Source organism: Diadema setosum, chromosome 15, assembly GCF_964275005.1.
Source record: "Diadema setosum chromosome 15, eeDiaSeto1, whole genome shotgun sequence".
NCBI classification, from domain to species: domain Eukaryota; kingdom Metazoa; phylum Echinodermata; class Echinoidea; order Diadematoida; family Diadematidae; genus Diadema; species Diadema setosum.
In genome coordinates, this window is record NC_092699.1 from 14,354,065 (window position 1) to 14,374,939 (window position 20,875).

Consider the following 20,875-nt stretch of genomic DNA (forward strand, 5'->3'; position numbering starts at 1 on the left):
TCTTACTCAAACTGTCGTGACGGGAACAAGTATAGTTAAAATGGTTATTCCCCCATTTTGTGATATTAAATCCCATAAATACCAATTCGAAGAAGAAAACAACCCTCGGGAGCAACACGCGGTATTATTGTTGTCATTATTCTTACCCTTTAAATATAATTATCATTGTTAATTGTATGTATGATAGTCTTGATAATCAATTGCAGGCATGACAGTTTTTACCACATGTAGGTGCCTACCTGCATATCTTTATCAAAATGACAAGTAAATTCAAAGCAAATATTCGTTGGTTTCCATGGTGATTTAATTGAAAGTTACATCTATGTGTAGCGTGTTTAATAGGCAAAGATAATGTCGCATTTTAGGAATTCATTATATTTGGTCATCTATGACTATCATTTCTTTTCTTTTTTTTTTTCTAAAAATTGCTTCCTGGATCTTATTGCTTAATTTACACATGGGACACGACGACAGTGGTTATTGCTGCTTGATTCGAGAAGAGATTTTAACGATCTTCTCTATTGCTTATATCCTAAAGTAGGCCTAAAGTATCCCAACCATTAAGGAATATTTGTATCACGAATCGACCACTGAGCTGTTGGAGTATGCGCACTTGATGCAGGGTCACATAAAGCAAAACAAAGTCGCCAGACATGAATTTTTAGTTCAGAGCAGATTCTAATATGTGACCGTGCACCTCAAAACGAACATAAAGTCGCACACACTGATTTTGCGTTATAGGACTGAAAATAAGTGAAATGGGTTAGCCTAGCCAAACTTGACTTTTCATATTTTCTGAAAGAGCGGGTTTCTCAGATCACACTTTTCCAGAGAATGTGCTTTCTTTCCAAGATTTAGAAGGGTTATCATAGGAGAGTCCATCTAAATTGAGTTACTGTATATCATATTAAAGCTTAAAGTCTGCTCTTTCAGAATCTGCCCTTCTGAAAAATCCATGTCAGGCTACTTTTTGTTGGAGTTGTGGTGCAGGGTTGCAATTGTCTATCACCCATGCTGATAATTATCTCCTTGCCAAATGCTTGGATAGAACTACTTTTCTTTTTGAAACCAGCATTTGAGACAAAACTTCAGCTCGAGTCGCAGTAGATGAAATGATGAATTCATTGAATTGATAAATTCATTGAATTGGCAACTGCGCTAAGTGTAACGACCGCTCCAGTATACCCTTTCGAACTTCGGTTGGCCTTACACTGTTACTACTTAACAAATTAAGTACTACTCAATCAATCAATCAATATTAGGTGCTTACCAGAATGCAGACACCGGTGAAGTGCTGTTGACTTGTATTCCTAGTTAAAATCCGTCTCTTGAAGGATACACTGGTACACTTCTATCAGCAATGTAAGTCTTAATTAATCGTTGACCTATAATATATACGAGTCGTTTTTTTTTTATAAGAAACTGATTACAAGGTCACTTCAAGCCTTCAACAAGAAAACACACAATGATCTTTCTCATTATCATGATCATCATCAACCCTCAGGAGCAACAATTTGTTTCCTACCCTTATTATTATTAATTATTATCAATGGTATATCTGGCAGTCCTGAGAGTCAAATGTAAGCATGGCAATTTGTATATCTAAGGGAAAACGGGGTATTTTTATCAAAATGCCAATTAAGGTAATGTTGCCTATGTTTTTGTGACGTGATGAAAACAAGGTAGTGTCGCAAATCATGATTTCATCAATATCTGGTCGTCTATGACTATGATTTTCTTTTTCTAAACATTTCCCGGATCTTGTAGCTTTATTTTGTGCTTATAGCACAAGACAATTCTTACTCTAGGATTTCCGGGCCAATTTCGCATTTTGTCAGTCCGTTTGATGAAAGGTTCATTCAATTTAGCGAAAATCCTCGTCACTGAACATTCTGTCATTCAAAATTGCAACTTGGACCCCATTTAGAGTGCGAGGCGAGGCCGCAGCTCGGCCCGGCCCCGCTTCAGTGTAAACACGCAAAAGGCCAAATGCGGGACCAAAATTGGCCTCGCATTTGACCTCGCTCTGTAGATGGACCCCGTTTACAGTGCGAAGCCACCTTCATTTCGGTGTAAACGCGAAAAAGGCCAAATGCGAGGCCTATTTTGGCCTCGCATTTGGCCACGCTCTGGAGGTGGTCTCGGCCGCGGCCGAGCCGCGGCCGAGCCCGGCCTTTTCTCAGTGTAAACGCAAACTAGGCCAAATGCGAGGCCAATTTTAGTCTGGCTTCCAAACCCTCTGTCCGTACTTTTTCGCTATTCAGGATATTAACCCCCTCAACGTCGAAGGCTAGTATAGTTTAAGGTGGTTTTGTCCTGCAAAGGATTTTTTCCTTCGGCAAAGGCCTTTGCCCGAACGGCGACTTCGTCTCCACGGAATCCATTTCGCAAAGGGTCTGAAAACCAGACTATACCAAATTGCATTTGTTTACAAGCAGAGCGCCACTACGACAAAATATTGAAAGGTTTGAATTAAAAGCGCGGCCGAGCCCGGCAGTGTAAACGGACAAAATTGCGGGGCTCGGCCCCGCAATTGAGGCTGGGCTCGACCGCGGCTCATCCCAGCCCCGCTCTGTAAACGGGGTCTTGTTCGTTCAATTCAGCATTTTGATCAATGAAATTCGCACATGTGTCTTTCGAATTCGTAAAACGGGCATTGAAATTGGCACGTGCTCTTCAGTCATTTAAATTCGCCAGCACTGGCGGAAAATGGTATTTCAGTCATTCAATTTCGCGTATGGGCAGTCAAATTCCAAACATGTTAATCATTCAAATTGGCGTAATGTTATTGCGATTTTGAAAAGGTGAGAACACTGATTTATACGCATTTTGATGTGAATTTTTATTTTATCCACACAGTGTTGAGTATATTGTAAAGATATCTTTGACCCTAAATAACTAAAGTTTGTTGATCTGTAACGCCCCTCTTCTTTCATACATGTTATCAGAACTATACATGCACCAGCACCATAGATTCACTTCACTTTCTTATGTCCAGTCATGGCAGCACGAGTTATATACAGGCGTATCTCTCAAGAAGACAGGGAAAGAATCATGGAAGCATTTGAGGGTAATAACCTTGACAAATTGATGGCTAGAACTACTGATCCAAGAACTTTAAACCTAATGATGATTAACGCAAAATAGCACCCACCAAATGAAAATAATGAAACATGCAGATGATAGAAATAATCACGATGTAAAATGAGACCTCTTTCTCCCAACTAATGTCAAAATAAACTTAAGATTAATGTATCTGTGAATGAAATAATGCTATCGAACATTATAAACGCATACACCTATTATGAAAGTACTGTTGCAAAGGTGAAATCAGAATAAAGAATGAATACGAAAATATGAAATGTTATGATGCTTGCAAACAATACCTATGATGAATGAAAACAAAAAAAAAAGAATAAAAGCATAAACGTGTCTGCTGTTAATTGACTGCAGTATAAATGCGAAATTGGATGCTAAAGAATGAATTCGAATGAAAGAGCACAGCGTATTCGTGATCACGTGACTATATTCCGCTGTATTGAATGAACGATTTGCAAATTGGTGCTTGTCTTACGAATTGGAACTGAAAAAGTGCTGATTCGAATGATGTTAAAGGTAATTTGAATGCTCCAAAATGAATTTGGATGAAAAGATTATAAAATTGAAATACCGAACATGCCATTTAGGGTAAATTGTGCTAAATTGAATGCAACAATTAGGAATTGGACTGAAAAAAAGTGCGAAATTGGCCGTTAAAACCTATATCTTTTTACGGTCTGTTTGTGTTGTTTGCTATAAGCCTTAGTGTCAGACATTTAAGGAATATTAACGAATTGGCTACTGAGCTGTTTGAAGCGTACTCCTTCAATCAGCTGAGTGGCTACGCGTCGCTATTACATCCTTCGTGAAAAGACCGGCTGCGTTAAGTTGTTTGAAACCGGTTTCCATGGTAGTGAATAACTGTGATGACTTAACATTTGTGTAACTTTTGATTTACTTAGAAGAGAAAGTAGATGAACCCCATAGCTTTAGCTCTTGCTTTAGGAGTGTGTGACCTGAAAAATTCCAGGTCGAGTGGATCATATTGCCCATCAATCTCATCAAATAAATTGAAAAAAAAAAAGATACTTAATTTTAGGACATTTTGTATACAAACCGATCATCCCCTTCCTGTTTTGTTTGATTCCTAATAAAACTGTGGGCCTACATTCATATCCCACCTGACGATGTAATGAATTTCATTTACCACTGTCGTGACTGTCTAATACAATATCTTTATTCTCATATGTCGGACCTAAATTCTGGAATCCCTCTTGACAGCAGCCTAAAAGTACTTAGCTTTAGCACATTTCCTTTGAAATGAAAGAAAATTTTCATTAATTCTAGTATCACTTGGGATTTGTATCTTTGAAAGCCGCTAATTCATATCTTTGCTTTAGCGGGTTTTTTTTTTTTTTTTTTTGTTTGATTTTCTTCACAGTCGTTATGACACACTATTCCCATAAACCATATCTTGGTATGTCTGTAGTCGCATATGCTTTGGTATCGACCCTTGACCCTTCCTCCTTTGATCCTTTCCCTGTCCTCCCTTCTCTTCATGTCCTTTCTGACCTTTGACCTCCTGTCTATTTTCCACGCGAATGTAAGTGAGCTGCTTTGTTTCTGTCCGTGTGTGCGTTTGTGTGCGTTTATGTTTTATGCTCTGTTTCCCAAGGAATATGTCTTATCGCTTCGTTTGATTTTTACTACAATTTAACTCACGAGGGGACAGCATTCTACAAGCTGGGCTTTTCACAATAGCAGTCTCCCCCATTTCCGACTTGGTTTTTTTCTTACGATTCAGTTACACTTTGCCAATGCATTTCTTTATATAAAGGTATGCCTTGTCTCACTGCAAACAAATGACGTCCATTTAAATCTCATTGAATATGCAAAAGACAATTATTCATTTTGTTTTCATGCAAATTGCATATTTCATACTGTCGTCTCAAATGAAATGAAATGAAATGAATAAAATGAATGAATCTTCTTTAACAATGAACACGCGATTACAGCTGCAGCAAGGGATGTACAGACTCTCTGATCATCATGCCGATTTTTCAGTTACTGCGTTTCCTGTAGAATTTAAACGATAACATCGCGCAAATCATCATGCTGTTCACCTTGATACCGTATAATTATCTAACCCCCCCCCCCCCCGAAAAAAAAAAATGAGTAAAGAGACGATGTCATTTGCCATTTCTGAGAACTTTGTTGGCTCAAAAACACATTCATCTACGATGATAAGTATTGGAATTCACTTCACAATACTATTACAACAGCTCAATCTCTGAACTCCTTTAAGAATAAATTAAAATTATTTTTATTGAAATCTTGCAACATCCAACCGAGTTAGTTTCGTTTTATCATCTCAGTCAAGTCATCATTCTTGTTTACATAAGTCCTCCTTATAATTATGTTCCTGTCAGTGTTCTGCATATATCGATGTGTCTATTCTCTCTTTCTCCTGCATTCTTACCAACATAATGATGTATAAGAATATGTTTTTGCATTATATTCAATCCAGGTTGTATTTCATCACTTATTTCATATTATGGAATCCAGATTGCTTGCGTCCACGATGGCACGTGCTGTAGTTTTTCCCCTTTTTCCCCTTTCTTTCTCTTTTTTCCCCTTTCTTTCTTTTTCCCTTCGCAATCATCTTGATGTCAGTTGACATCGGTTCATTTCATTTTGTTTCATATTGCTGTCTTGTGTATTTTCTGAGGGTCCCATATCGTACAAGCTCTGCTTCTTAGTGGGACCCTCCACTTCCATCCTAATCCTTAGTTGACTTGTATTATACGCGTCATGAATATATTAACAAAGATATAATTGCATTTTTTCATCTACTTCTCATTTTCATATGTACTTTGTCAAATTACATTCTGCAAGTATTACAAATATCCTGTACATTATGCAATGTATATAATTTCTTTGTTTATTTGTTGGAAGTGAAAATAAATTTGAATCTTTGAATCTTTGACGGGAGTTAATTTGTCAAAACCTCGTTTGACAACTACCTTCCCCCCCCCCCATGACTCTCAGAACTATGCAACAGCTCTGTGTGATGATTTGAATGAAATAAAAAAAAAACACAACAAAACAGCGATGCTACGTTTGTTTTACGCTGGAATTCACCTTGTACCAATGGCAATTATGTATTCATAATTATGTGCAATATTCACGAAGTATTTCTCGCTTCTCACGGATAGCAAGAAAATCCTGTAAATCAGAGGCAATGTCTTCATATAGTCAGATATTATTGATTTAAGTGTAAAAATTTCAAATCGATTACAATGAATATCGCATTCGAGACATGAATAATGAATTCAGATCTGAGAAAGAAAAGAAAAGAAAAAAGTGCATGCTTCGTTACGTTCTCAAATTGTGTGGTTAACTGTGAAGTTGTGAAAAGTTGAAAAATTCCAAATTCATCGCTGATACAAAACCAGAAAACGTTTTTCTTTCTATCCTATGATCCGGTAAAAGGAGGATTATTCATTCAACTCCCTGTTGTGAATCTTTGGATCTATAGAGTGAACGTGGAGTCCCCGTTATCTTTAAAGCAAGTGCTATCGTGATGTATTCAATTCCATTCAATTTATTTACACAAATCTGAGGGGAAAAAAGACGATTACATTGTACATCACATCATATTATATCATAATGGTAAATAAGAAATGGACAATACATAGACTTTGCAGTGAAGTGGAGGAATCAACATAGGCCAAGGCCAGCCTTTCAAGGCTAATCCCCAAGTATGTATGTAAAGTGTCGGGGGATGTTTTATGTCTATGTGTGATGTCGATTTATTGTGCATTTTCGGAGTTTTCCTACTCAATTTTGATGGCGAAAACAGTATCAATGATCAAGAAAAAGGAGATGGCCATCCCTCTCGCTCTCAATTTCATCTAACACGTAAATACTCGAAGTAACACTGATGCGTTTCATACTTTGATATCCATTCCTGTTAAAGTACAACAAATGAATTATTTCACTATCGTATACCAAATGATGTCATTATCAACACTCTGTTTACCACATTGTAACTAAGAAACCACAATAGTATTTAGATAGGTGGGAAATATAGTATTTGTGTTCTTTCTGAAAGGTCAGGTTTTGAATCAAAGATTTGTGGACTTCATATATATATATTACTCGTTAACACTAGCATATATTCCTAAATACCACTGGGATTTTATATTTAAAGTAAGAAAAGTAAGAAAAACGCATCTCTTGACATGTTTAAGGCGAGAATTTTCGCTTTGGAGTTTACTGTGAAATGAAGCGTTCACTTTTTCTTTGCAATTACAGAAGGAAACTTTTATTCCATGAAAATCGCTATAAAGGTGTGTTATGACGATCGCTAAACTCATCTGTCAAATTTAGAAACTAATTCAAATGATTAATGCCAACTACTAAATTCCTTGTGACTTTTTTGTACGGTGGTCATACATTCTTTTGCCACTTGTTTAGGAGTTGGACTGGAAACGATGAAATTTTATCCCTGGTGTTTATTATTATTATTATTATTATTATTATTATTATTATTATTATTATTATTATCATTATCGTCATTATTATTATTATTATTATTACTGTTATTATTATTATTATTATTATTATTATTATTATCATCATCATCATCATTTAACGTGATAAGACGAACCAGTACTCAGGTAAACATACTGCTGTTAGCTTGGGTTAAGCCCCTTTATTGTGTGTATTTTTGTATGTATATGTACATAACAAATATCCTGGCGCTGTATGAAGAGAAGGACCATCAGGAGCTTTTAGTTACCAAAGGTTACTCATTTTCGTAAAGAGTTCAAATAACTATGATTTGCATATGCATGTGGGTAAGAGTATGTTGCGTGTGTCTGAGTGATGCGACAGTATCGAGTACTATTCATGATGCCGTATGATTCTCTTGTTTGATTGTTTGACTCCTCGTTGCCTTTACGATTCGGACTTCGCCGATGGTACTAATTCATCACAAGCTTGGTGATGTTAAGCCGAGTGGTATCTCATTTCAGCAAGAAAAAACAAACAAACAACAAGATCATTTGAGAGATTAATCGTTATCCTCGTTACAGACGCACATACCATTTAAAATTCATGGTAAACATAAACACACACACACACACACACACACTCACGGATGCACACACACACACACACGCACACACACACACATACACACACAAACAAACACACACACACGGACACGAACACAAACACACAGACAAAAAAAAAAAAGTTACATCATTCCGAAAAATGAAATAATCGTTATTACACATCGTCTTTACATTAAAGGGCAAGTCAACCTTCATAGACATGTGGATTGAGTGAATGCAGCAATATTAGCAGAACGCATCAGTGAAAGTTTGAGGACAATCGGACAATCCATTCAAAAGTTACGAATTTTTGAAGTTTCTGCCACAGTCACTGCTGGATAAGAAGACTATTACGGCTTGTGATGTCACATGTGTACGTTGATGTATTCACTCAATCAACATGTATGATGGTAAACTTGTTCTTTAATGTAAAGACGATGTGTAATAACGAACGTTTGAAATCACGAACCTTATTACATTTTTTTCATTTTCGGATTTAATGACTACCCTTCGGAATAAGGAGACTTCTTTTATATACGGATTAGCAATCCTTCATAGCAACGACGTGCATCCGTCATTACATGGCACTCGATGTATCACAACGAAATCCGACGAACAAGAGCAGCAAGGAAACTGAACAACAATATCCTACGCTATTACATACACTGTATTAACAACACCATAATAAATAGGCATTATTCTAATAGCATAGCGGTGGTAGCGATGAATATGATGTTAATAATTACGATGATAGTGATAGTGAAAGAATCCAGCCCCAGGATTTGGCATACGATATAGGAAACTATTAAATGGGACAGTAATCTCTTCACAACTTGTGCAAATTTATGCGTACATTCAACAACATGATAATTGTATGAATAATTAAAGCCACTTTTCGGCATTTACAAGTGATAAAAACTATAGATATGCATCAAATGTTATTAGGAACAATCATCCCCCAGCATACGCACTGATTCCCACTGATCAGTTACTAGCCTTCCCCTTTAAACAGTTTCTTCCTTTAAATCACTGCTCCCCACGGTAAAAATGCTTGAGAATTGAACTCAGGATGATTTTCAGAATTTCACATTTGGACAACTATGTAATGGTTATAATGAGGGTCAGAATTTATCAACTGGGATGAGAAAAAAAATGTCAACATTCATGACAAATCACAATAAACAAAGATGAAGACATACATGTCCAGCTTCACCGTAAGAATGCCTGAGCGGGGACTCAAGGGGAAAAAGAAGAAGAAAAAAGCACGGATGAATTCAACACAGTCGAGACAAGTTATTGTAAAGTAAGAGGTATTTAAATGGAATTACTTTGCTACATGTTTTTTGAATATGTGATGCCCCATGTCATCATTCTTGTTTACAGTATTATTTGTTTCGGTTTATCAGAGTATTGGTTTCTCCGCTAAAGACCAGTAAATTCCATAAATCTATACATAGAGCTTTCGATTTATCGAACAAGTTCTTCAAGCTTTTAAAGTCTACTTTATAAATGCCTCAGAACTTTAAAAGAGGAAAAATTAGTAATAACAACAATGTCTCATAAAGTATTAATAATCTTGCGAACATTTGCGCAAAATTTCTATCGCCCGCTCTAGCACCAGAAGGTAAAATATAATAGAAAATAAGTTCCTATAAGTTAAACCCATTGTCCTAGCTTGCAGAAATAACCTTCAACGATCCAATCACCAGCAGGTTCACAGCCAGAATCGTTCCACATAAAATCAAATTCTAGGCCAAAATTCACGCAGTCCTGCGCATCATTATAGTTGTTTGGTTGGTCTGCGCTCCAGAAGGTGTAATTAAAATCCGAACCGTCACTCCAAACGAAGGAACCCTCATTGGCTTTATCATTCAGTCCAATCCAGGCCAGGTATTTACTGGAAAACTGTTGATTTGAAGGTAAAAGAACAGTAAGGAATGAATGAATGAAAGAAAGAAGGAAAAAATGTTAAAAATCGCAAATTGCAAATTTCTTTTGTGAAAATTTATCATTTTGACTCTTTGCACATGCAGTATATTTTAATCGGTTTTTTTTTTTCTTTTCATGGGAAATTAATTGACTCCTCACCTTTCATCGTCAACAAATCAATTATTTCATTGAGCACAACGGGAATAATTTCAGTTATTGTTGTCACTCTATCTATTGAATCTCATTGATTATACGAACCCGTTTGTTTCGTATGGAGTCGAAGAGAGTGATGAGGAAATCCATCTCCTCCTGGGAGTGAATGGACACAAGGTGACCTAGCTGACCGGTGGTGGCGCCCTCGTCCCAGCATGGTTTCGTAAATGACTGGCACTGTCTTTCGGCCTCCTCCCACGTCACACTTGCTACTGAAAAGTACCTGCATCAATAACGGGTTGTTGTTTTTTTTTTTCATCATTTTGATATCATCATGTAGTAATTAAAAACAAAAGTTTGTACATAAGTATTTGCTGTATAGAAAAATTACTGCATCACATTTTCTAGTGATTTGTAATAAACTGTGAGTCAAGCAAAAGGTTGGGACTGTCTCTGTGTATTGTATTCAAATTCATAGGTGTTCTTTTCTTCTTCTTCTGAGGACCTATGAGTAAAAAAAAACAACAAAACAAAACAAAATAAACAAAATCAATTTCACACCCCGTATTGTGAATACCCAATGAATGTCAATAAACTTCGCAAGCGTAATTTGTTTCATTAGTTTGTCAAGCCCCTGACAACCTTTCTTGTTTTAGGGATACTCATTAACTAGAATAGGTATGCGTGGAATTCTAGTATGCTACGAAAATGATTTATTGAATAAAGTCTGGAGAGGTTAATGTTTAAAATCAGTTAAGGTGCAATATACGATGCATGATAATGGTGTTGACGTCGTTACTCCGAGACCCATACTGTGGTGAGAGGTTGATAAAAATGATGTAATACACTTTTCCACATCATCTCAATTTGATTTGTTAACCCACCAAATCCTGGGATAATTGTCACCTTTCTAAATAAAAGTTATGAACACACAATGTTCTGCCTCTCCAACATTGGGAAAGGTTTCCCTGGTAAGCTCCAGCAAATATGCACAAACTCAGTAAAATACAAAGTTTGAGGGTTTGGACGGTTATAGTAAGCGATTTACCCCCCCCCCCCCCCCTTCACTTCAGCCTCTCGTCTCGAGCTGGTGATCCACAGGTACTTCCTGCATCTACAACAAGCCATCTAACTTGCAGGTTGTTGTGATTAGGGAAGCTTGTTGTGGTGAAGTGTACACTGTAGGCCCTACTAGATAAACAGTGTACACTAGTTCTACTTGGAACTAATCACAACCAAAAACCAATAAATACCCATCTTCAACTTTCCACTCATTTATCTTTACTACATCTCTCACATCTCTCAATTGTCCCTTTTGTCATTTCATTGCAATCGTAACAATGATTTTTTTTCTTTTAATAGAGGATTACACATTCTTTTCCATTCTCCACTTGACTGTCATATTATTCTTCTTTTCATTTCTTAGAAGGTCCATACCACGAAGTGATATCCCGATACTCTCTTTATAGAACTCTATTGCACATAAAGCATATAAATGAAGACCTCTCAACCATATTGAATTGGGAGGAAAGAATTTGAATTTTGACCATTCCCAGATCTTGTTTCAACAGGAGTTTCTATTTTTCTCGATAATTTTACTATACACTCCTAAGCAATCTGCTCTTTCTTTCCTACTTTTGAACCAAATCATCCCTATTTTTCAGTCAGAAAGGATGGGAGGTCTGCATCTGACCCATCTGAATGTCTTGTCTTTCTATGCCTTTGACGTGTTTTTTCATTTGTGATTCTAAACAACTTTCAATTTTCAATTTCTAAGTTTATTTAACATTTCGACAGAACATACATTTCATTCTCTTTGATAACAGAGAATAGGGTAAAACATTATACAGTGAAAAGACTATACAATAATTGAGGAACCTTATAGTAATTATATCGTTTGTATATTGTGATAAAAAAAGAAGTGGTCGAAATGAATTATAACTTTGTAAAGTGGACAAACATGTCGGGAAAAAGGAACCAGTTGGACTCGCAGCCTGGTGGTAACTGCCCTGAAAGCAGTAGCTGACAGGTTCGAGTCCCCCAGTTCCATCTTCCGACATGTTGTTAATTTACAGATCAGCAGTTGCGATCTTAACAAATTTAATTTGTAAGAGGGAGACAAACTGAAGAATCTCAACCTGACCCCTGAATAATATCTTTCTTTCAATGTGTCATTGTTGTCAAAATTGTGTCAAAAGTTGTGACATTATTCACAAAGTTGCTGGAAAAGAGAGTCCTCTGAGATAAAGAGGGACCCACAACCATAGCACTTGGGCAATTCCGTGAAAAATGTTACCCGAGGGTGGAAAAATGAAAATCAAGAAACAACTTTGTAATACCCTGGAAAGTATTCAGGAAGGGTCATATCAAACTGATATGATGAAAAAAATTGGTGTAATTTGGAAAAAATGTAATTTTTAGGTATTGAAATTGTGTGTTTTTTCTAAGACATTGCTGAAAAATTCAGTATAATTTGCATGTAATTCTTCTAAAGTAGAAAATTTCCCTATAAAATGACTTTCAGGCAACCATTTTTATGTTATGATAAAGGTGATGACTCATTTTTACATCATCCTTCTTGGTATCGAAAGAAAATAATTCTTTCTTAAAAGATGAGCATCTCAATTTTTTGAATTTACACCTCTTTCACAGTGTAATGTCCGTAAAGTTTTACATGTAAAAGTTAGTCTAATTTTGTTCTAAATTCAAATGCAAAGCAAAAATGTCATATCACACAACATATCCACACAGTTTTTCAGGAACATGCATAATTCCTTTTAAAAAGCGTTACGGACATTACAGAACCAATGTGTTACGGACATTACACATTTGTGGCAAAAGTATTAGCTACATATGATTGTAAGGAATAGTTTGGATTCCACCCTACAATATTGATATCTGTCACAATGAATGCCCTAGTCCTTGCATGAAAATTGATTTGGGACTTTACTCAACAACAAGTGCAGTGTTTCAACAAGGTTTTGACTAATCTTCTGCATTCCTCTACAATCTTACTTCTTGTGTCTACTTATTTCTACCATGAAATATGTGTACATGGATGCAAGCTTTCTTACAGCAACAGCATTTCAAGTTGAGTAATTATACTATGATGGCAAGATTGTATGTTAAAACAATGTTAAAGAAGAGAAACAGTCAAAAACATATCTGGACAAGGCCTTTTACACAATTTGTGGTCTGTTGTGGTCTGACTTGTCTGTTAAGAAAATACAGTCCAACCTCAATATCTAACCATGTTTTGAATGGTAGCCATCTGGATATTAATGATATTGATGGATAAGGGAGATATGCTCACACATGCCACAAGCAAATTGTGTAGGATATTATCAATTGACTATTCAATATTATAATTTACATGAAAATTTCATGTTTTATTATTCAATAAGTGGAAATCAAATGGAATGTGAATGAAATACACTTCCTCATTTTTCCCTCTACCAACAGTATTTTGGTTGGTAGTTATATAATGTTGTACCCTTGCGATTAACATTTATGTCCTGAATCACAATTACTTTGTAAAGAATGAAAAAGTGTTATGTACGTTTAGTCATATTTTGCACCGAATTATGTAAAGAAAATCATGTGCCAGTCCATATTTGGATAATAGAGCAATCCAGAAAAGTGACTGCTGCATAACTGAGGTTGGACTTTATGTAATGAGGATAGTCCATCGATTATGAAATTTCTGAAAAGACAAGGATCCATGAATATTTCTTTGAGTGCAGTGAAGGAGAGTCATTTTTAGAACAGGATGGAATCATAGTACTGGACCCTCTCCAACAATTGGTCAAGAACACCTTCCTTGCTTCCAAGGTGATTGATTTGGAAGCAGAATAAACAATATTCTCCAAAACAGACTGTTGTACTTCAACAAACTGTAGGGGGAAAAAAAGAAAGTAAAACTAAACATTCATTGTGTAGAAATACATACTGAGCATATGTTTAACCATTATTTTATTTGATTTGATTATGCATTAGTTTTGATTAAAATAAGAGTTGTTTATTCGTGCAGAGTTATGCTCAGTGATGGCTATGTAGATGTGAATAAAAAGTGTAATGTCCGTAACATTTCTTTAAAATTACATTTTGAGTAATTAAAAGTTTGAATATCATAATAGAAAGTCGAAAGGCTGATCTATATATGTTATTTATAGATCACAACTGTATTGCAGGCATTAAATAAGTTGATTAAATTCCAATACGATAGAAAAGTCAACAAATTGTCAAAGTAGGTGTCCATACTGACCAAATAGTCCTCAAATTGGCAACTCCCGAAATAAAAGATCTTATGAAAGGGCTGTAGTAGCATTGTCCAATGTGTATTGATTACCATCCAAGTGAAAAGGATAAAAAACATTAATACTTGCATGTGACTCCTGCCACTTTAATGAAAGTGGACAAATATGTAATGTCCGTAACACCACAATTATGGCTCTAGGACATGTAGGGGGTACATGTGCCATCTATTTCACTTAATTTGATTTTATTTTCTTCAAAAATTTCTTTACCTTTCAATTTATTCCTTCATTGGTCTAATTATGTGCTTAAGTTCACAGACTTTTCAATGATTGAATAGGCATGCAAAAAGTCATGTCCAGAAAATGTAATGTCCCTAACGGCCAGCATTTTATGCAGTAAGTGCCATATAATGTGGTGAAATGGATTGAAATTTTCACTGTTTATGATTTACCCTCATATGCGAGTGATTCCACTGTATGAGTTCAGAATGAAAATATTTCATTATCTTAATGACCTTTTGAAGTTGCAAATTTTGTCTGAAATGTAATGTCCGTAACGCTGGAACTGCCCACTTACAAAAGAATAAAGAACATATCTTAGATAACCCGGAATCACTGTTACCTGTAGCACATGCCTTGGAAAGCAGTCCACATCGGAGGGCAGCCGCACGCCCCTGCACTGGAGCCCGGGAGCTTCGGCATGAACAAACCGACAGTGAGGGCAAAGCAAAGCAGAAACAGTTTTCGAGACATGACTGCAGTCAGAAGAACTCGGTGATGTCTTCAAACATGAGCCTCTTCATCAACAATGTGATGCTTCTTCTTCTGCTGCTGCTGCTGCTGCTGATGCTGCTGCTCGTGTGGCACAATGAGCCGAGTTTGCAGGGTGGGTATAATAAAATAGCATCCATGTTGGGCGTAACACGTCGTGCTTCCGACTGAGCCACCTCACAGCCGTAACATAATTGTGCTGCAGCAATATCCGACTAATACAGGAACTAAAAAAAAAAAAAAAAACCCACAGTATCACAGATACGTAGTGTAGGTGTAATAAGACACTGCCAGCTCATTGGTACAACTGATTTTTGATCTTCATGGCATTAAACTGCTTTCCAGGTTGCTTGCGATATCAAAAATGATTGGCCAGTTGATCCTTTCCAGATGCATTTTGATTGGCCAAATGGACGTCGGGTTGTTTGCGATATGAATAGTCATAAACGTGTGTTCCGACATGAATTGTCGCCCCGTCAATTTGTGACGGAGCTGGCGGCATAAATTGTCGTCTGGCGACAATTTTTGATGCCTGTGCAGTTCCCAATTTTTGACCTCCATGGCGACCATTTGTGATGGCAAAAACAATTGGTGCGACATAAATTGTCACCCCTTCAAAAATTGTCGCCCCCGGCCGTGTATTCGTTTGCGTATAGCTGTGAGTGTGTGTGTGTGTGTGTGTGTGTGTGCGTGTGTGTGTGTGTGTGTGTGTGTATGTTTGGAGTATAATGATACAATTATGTGGAAACTGTGCATGTGTGGTGGTTGTATAGTGGTAGTGGTTTGTTTGTCTGTGTATAGGCCTATACGTGTGTCTGTATGCGTACGTTTGACTCTGTGTTAGTGTTTTGATGTTTGTGCGAACGAACTTTTTTGGCAGCAGCAGGCACTACTGTGACAATGAAAATGCCTTCGACGTGCATGAGCACGTGTTTATAGAGTTCACAGCGACGTTGATTTCAAAATAGTATGGGTGTGTCAATTTCAGCGGTGAGGCGGGCTAGGAAAGAGAGACCGAGAGAAAAGGCATAGCACACGAGGGAGATACCCTCCCTAAATGTTTTCTGTCTTTGTTCATTTTTTCACTGCAGTCATAGTCTTCCATCAATCTTAAAGGACAAGTCCACCTTCATAGACATGTGGGTTGAGTGAATGCAGCAATATTAGTAGAACACATCAGTGAGAGTTTGAGGAAAATCGGACAATCCATTCAAAAGTTATGAATTTTTGAAGTTTCTGCTCAGTCACGACTGGATGAGAAGGCTACTGTAGCTTGTGATGTCACATGTGTACAACGATATAAAGAAAGAATAAAGAAAATTCAACATACATGTATTTTCACTTTTCTCGCATAACAAAAGAACAGTCGACTTCTTTCTTTCAGAAGGCAGGGGGAATAATATTCCCTTTTAACATACGTCAGGAACAAGTCGAAGAAATGTGCAGTTTATTCAAAAAGTAAAGTTTTGTAAAATTCTCTTTTTATTTTCCTTATATAGTTGTACGCATGTGACATCATAGACTCTACACGTAGTAGTCTTCTCATCCAGCAATGACTGCGCAGATACTTTAACAATTCGTAACTTTTTAACGGACCGTCCTATTTTCCCCAACGTTCATTGATATGTTCTACTAATATTCAATTTAAGGGATCGTATAGTTTTGGTTGAGACATAATTTCAGGTTTCTGACATTTTTGGTGAGATAATGGGAAACGTATGAAATATAAAAGAGCATGTGATTCAAAGAGGAACTCAACCAGCGTTGTCAACGTTTATTGATAAAAAGGGGTTTGGAATGGCTGAGATATCCAAAACAGAGCGATTCTAATAAAGTGTGGGACCCACCTTTTATTACGATCGCTTTGTTTTACTTTGTTTTTTGATGTTTCAGTCATTCAAAACCCGATTTCCATCAAATAAACTTTGAATTCCTCTTAAAATGGTATGCTCTGTATTATTTCATAAGTGGTTTCTTGGTATCTCGCAAAAAGTTAAAAGCCCAATGCTCATCTCTTTTAAAGAAAAGGTAAAGAGAACAAAGAAGAAAGAGAAAAGATGAAAACATTCGAAATAGTATACATCATGCACAGTGAATATTACTCTTCATTATGGTTTCTGAAAGGAAGAATTTTTATCCTGACGGTGCCATCTCCGGTGTTATATCCATAGCACTTTCTCCACCTCAATGGGGAACAACAAAAACATACTAGTAGTTGCCAATCAACATCACAAGGAGCAAATAACATCATCAATATTTATTTCATTGCAGCCACTGCACCATGGAGTCCAACAGCGCGGCCATTTCGGAGAGCAAACAGCAGGATTACTATAGTATCGAAGCTTTATATTACGTGACGTATGTTCTGCCTCCGTTTTATTTCCTCCGTTTCTTCTCTATTGTGCTGCTAAATCATATTCTTTTTTAAACATACAGTACAATTTTCTCTTTACAAATCATACCATGCATTAAAGATTGACATAGAATTCTGCATAGAAACACGCACGCACATAGTATAGAAACACTCACACACACATCACTACACATGGTCATTACACGCAGGAATATTTTTCCTATGAGGGCAAGAATCAACATTAGTTATGTTTAACAAGAGACTTTTTTTAAGTAACACATTTTCATTTCATTAACCTATTTCAGCACGGCACATGATTCAGCCAAAAAAAAAAAAAGAAAAAAAAATATATATATATCACAACACGGGCGTAATCATTCTTCTCCTAAATTAACATTTTCACTTGACTTTATCCTTTTTTTTCCTTTTTCCCCCTTTTTTTTTCTCATCACCGCCACCACCTTCTCATATTAAGCTCTCTGATACCCTCTATAGCGTTCTGCGTGCGCTTCTGTACTCTTTAGTCAGTACCATTATCACGACCACCACTATACGTTTACTTCTTACTTCCACTTCTACTACTGGACAAAAGAAAAAAGCTTTTGAAAAAGAAACAAAAAATGTGGTCAGGGTGCATTGAAGGGGGAGGGTGGAGTCACGTGGACATAGGCTTACGTTAATGTTCCGTCGTGCTGATGGTTAAATCTTGCAAACTCCCAACCGATTTTCCATTCTCCAATACATGAATTTGAACTACAGTAGTAACAATTAAACACAAACTTTAGTTTGTTAAGTTGGAATGAAATTGGCCGATATATCAATGCAACTACACCTACGTAAGCAAGGGGGTAGTGGCCTCATTTGCACACTCCTTCGAACTCCGAGCGGCCTTGCACCTTACTACTTCTCAAAATACAGCTTTCTACTACTCCTACTACTTCCACTACTATAATACTAATACTATGTATACAATTATTACACTCAATCAATCAATCATTTAGGAGCTGCCCAGGATACAGACACTCATGAGGAGCTCTAAACATAAATTCGTAGTCGAACCTGTCTCTTGAATGCTTATACTGGTACACTTATATTCGTCACGTATGTATTCATTTTCATACATGACTCACTTTTCCTCACCCCTTGTACGTTTGTTGAGTTCTTCCAAAATAAGACCACAAGGTCACTTCACGCCGTGGACTGAAAAATCCAACAACAGCTGCAAAAACAAAAACAAAAACAATATGATACTTTGATGACTTTCCCTTTAGTAATACCCCTGTAAGGTTTGTTATCAAAAACATTAGTTCAGCCAAAATCAGATGACCAGGTCACTACAAGCTGTGAGCTGAAAATTTCAAAAACAGCAACATGATATAGGCACATGCAAAATTTATTATGTAATTATTCCTCCTCAAACTATAGAGACAAAGTGCAAGCATGGTTGGACAATTAAATTTGTGCCCTTGACGGTAACTGGCAGGAAACTATTCCCGTACTTATTGAAGATGAAACAATGAAATATAAAGGCAAATGGTACCTGAGCATTTTTTCCCCATTTCAAAATATTATAATTGAATCGAAGTGACATTGTCAGCAGCCCTGAAGAATAAAACAAGGCATTGTAGTGCATGGCTATCATCGTTTTACATGCAATAAAAAATTTACTTGTCGAATTTCACATCTTTATATACTGGAAAGAGAGTGATTTTAGGTGTGTGTCATTGTAATCACTTTTGAACTGTAAGCACTACAATATAGGCAAGTTTATAGTCAAAATAGACAGAATAAATAAGTGACAAAATAATACTAAGTGATCAAGTGGACGTGTTTTTCACAAAATTTAAACAGTCGAAAAAATGAAGCATTAAAGTGGTACAAATACAAAATTTGTTATCAATCACAATAACCGTAATTGATAAATGTATGTCACTATTAAAAGGTACTGGCAAATACTCATTGGGTTGATCTAGGTGTGTCTATTGTGTGAGTAACGTGTTGAAGACTAAGACGTATTGCAAGTACATGAATTTATCAATGTTTGGTCTTCATTACTTATAATATTTTTGATATTTCAAAACGTTTCCTAGCTCTTATAGCTTCATGTACAATGAGGAGTGACAAAACATCAAAGTATTAACCATAATCCTTCTTATTTCAGAGTTAAGAATCCCAAACGTTTTGGAAATCTTTGTCTCACGTATCCGCTAGTTGGTTGTTAGAATGTGCATGTGATTGCTAAAAATCTTCGTACGTATAAGGACCAAGTGACGGTGCCAGGTGAAAAATACTATGACTGAGGTAAAAATGTCAGAGGCAATATCAGCGGTAAAACTGTCGGAGATTAAAAAAAAAGAGATAATGTTAGAGGTTTTGTTGCTGCTTTTGAGCCAGTGATGAAAAATCCATACCTAGGTGGAGAAATAAATTACCAAAAAACAGTCGAAAAGGAGATCGACGCACCTTTCTTTCTTGGCTTTTTCATGCTCTTTGGTACTCATTTATATGAGGCGTTGCTACAGTTATGTCTGTTACAGCTATACTCGATAAATTCCACTTCTGCAATGATGTGTGCCTTTTTACCCGTTGTTACTTGCCGATGGCATCTATCCACGGATATCTGCGAATGAATAAAATCGTGTCACCAGTAAACACACGGAGTGGAGGAGAGCTTGGTGACAGAATGGAGACACTGTCTGTAGATTACACTAGTCAGTGTTCAGTGATTGCTGTCAAGATAATAGGGGCCTACCGGAGACGCAGTGCAGTATAGACTGCATTCGGAATGTGGAATCATGATGTGTGTAATCCTCAAAAAAAAAAAGCAATTCTGCAGGCCTAAGCTATACTCAGAATCGATGGACATCCCTGGTCTGAACATTAACGTTCCTTGCAAACCTGTTATTACATTTCCCGATTCGTCCCGTTGAAAAGTCTCAAATTTATGAGAATAATCAGTTATATTTTGTTTCTACTGCAATTAAATATGATTACACCAAAACAGCTGATCCCGTTCCAAATGTTTATGAAATATGAATATCAAGAATTTTGGTAGACCTTACGGCATACGGCGCAATTTATCAATTTTCTTCTCTTTTTTTTTTTTTTTTGTCCGGATAGCTTTTGGTCGAAATAATGCCATGAATGTAATTTTTGGTTTTGCTTCTTGATCACGACATTGCTTTTCCGTGTTTGAAATCTTTTGCCTTTACATGATTATGCAACAAGTGCGTGCTGCTCGCTGGACCAGTCAA

The 20,875-nt window shown here is 36.6% G+C and overlaps 1 protein-coding gene across 1 annotated transcript; it reads right to left on the bottom strand.

The window, feature by feature from the left end:
• Nucleotides 1-9,769: 9,769 nt before the first annotated feature.
• LOC140239238 (echinoidin-like) lies at nucleotides 9,770-15,250 on the bottom strand. The gene is made up of 3 exons (XM_072319117.1): nucleotides 15,120-15,250; nucleotides 10,347-10,524; nucleotides 9,770-10,064 (listed from the first exon to the last, which is right to left on the bottom strand). Exons 1-3 carry the CDS (start codon nucleotides 15,248-15,250, stop codon nucleotides 9,816-9,818), a joined length of 558 nt encoding a protein of 185 aa, XP_072175218.1. The 3' UTR covers nucleotides 9,770-9,815.
• Nucleotides 15,251-20,875: the final 5,625 nt, after the last annotated feature.

What these genes read in the sequence shown, in the direction of transcription:
- LOC140239238 (XM_072319117.1), bottom strand. Translation starts at nt 15,250, where the DNA reads ATGTCTCGAAAACTGTTTCTGCTTTGCTTTGCCCTCACTGTCGGTTTG. An exon ending in TTCCAAGGCATGTGCTACAG is followed by an intron (nt 10,525 to 15,119) that starts GTAACAGTGATT and finishes TTATTGATGCAG; the next exon opens with GTACTTTTCAGTAGCAAGTG. An exon ending in ACTCCATACGAAACAAACGG is followed by an intron (nt 10,065 to 10,346) that starts GTTCGTATAATC and finishes TCAAATCAACAG; the next exon opens with TTTTCCAGTAAATACCTGGC.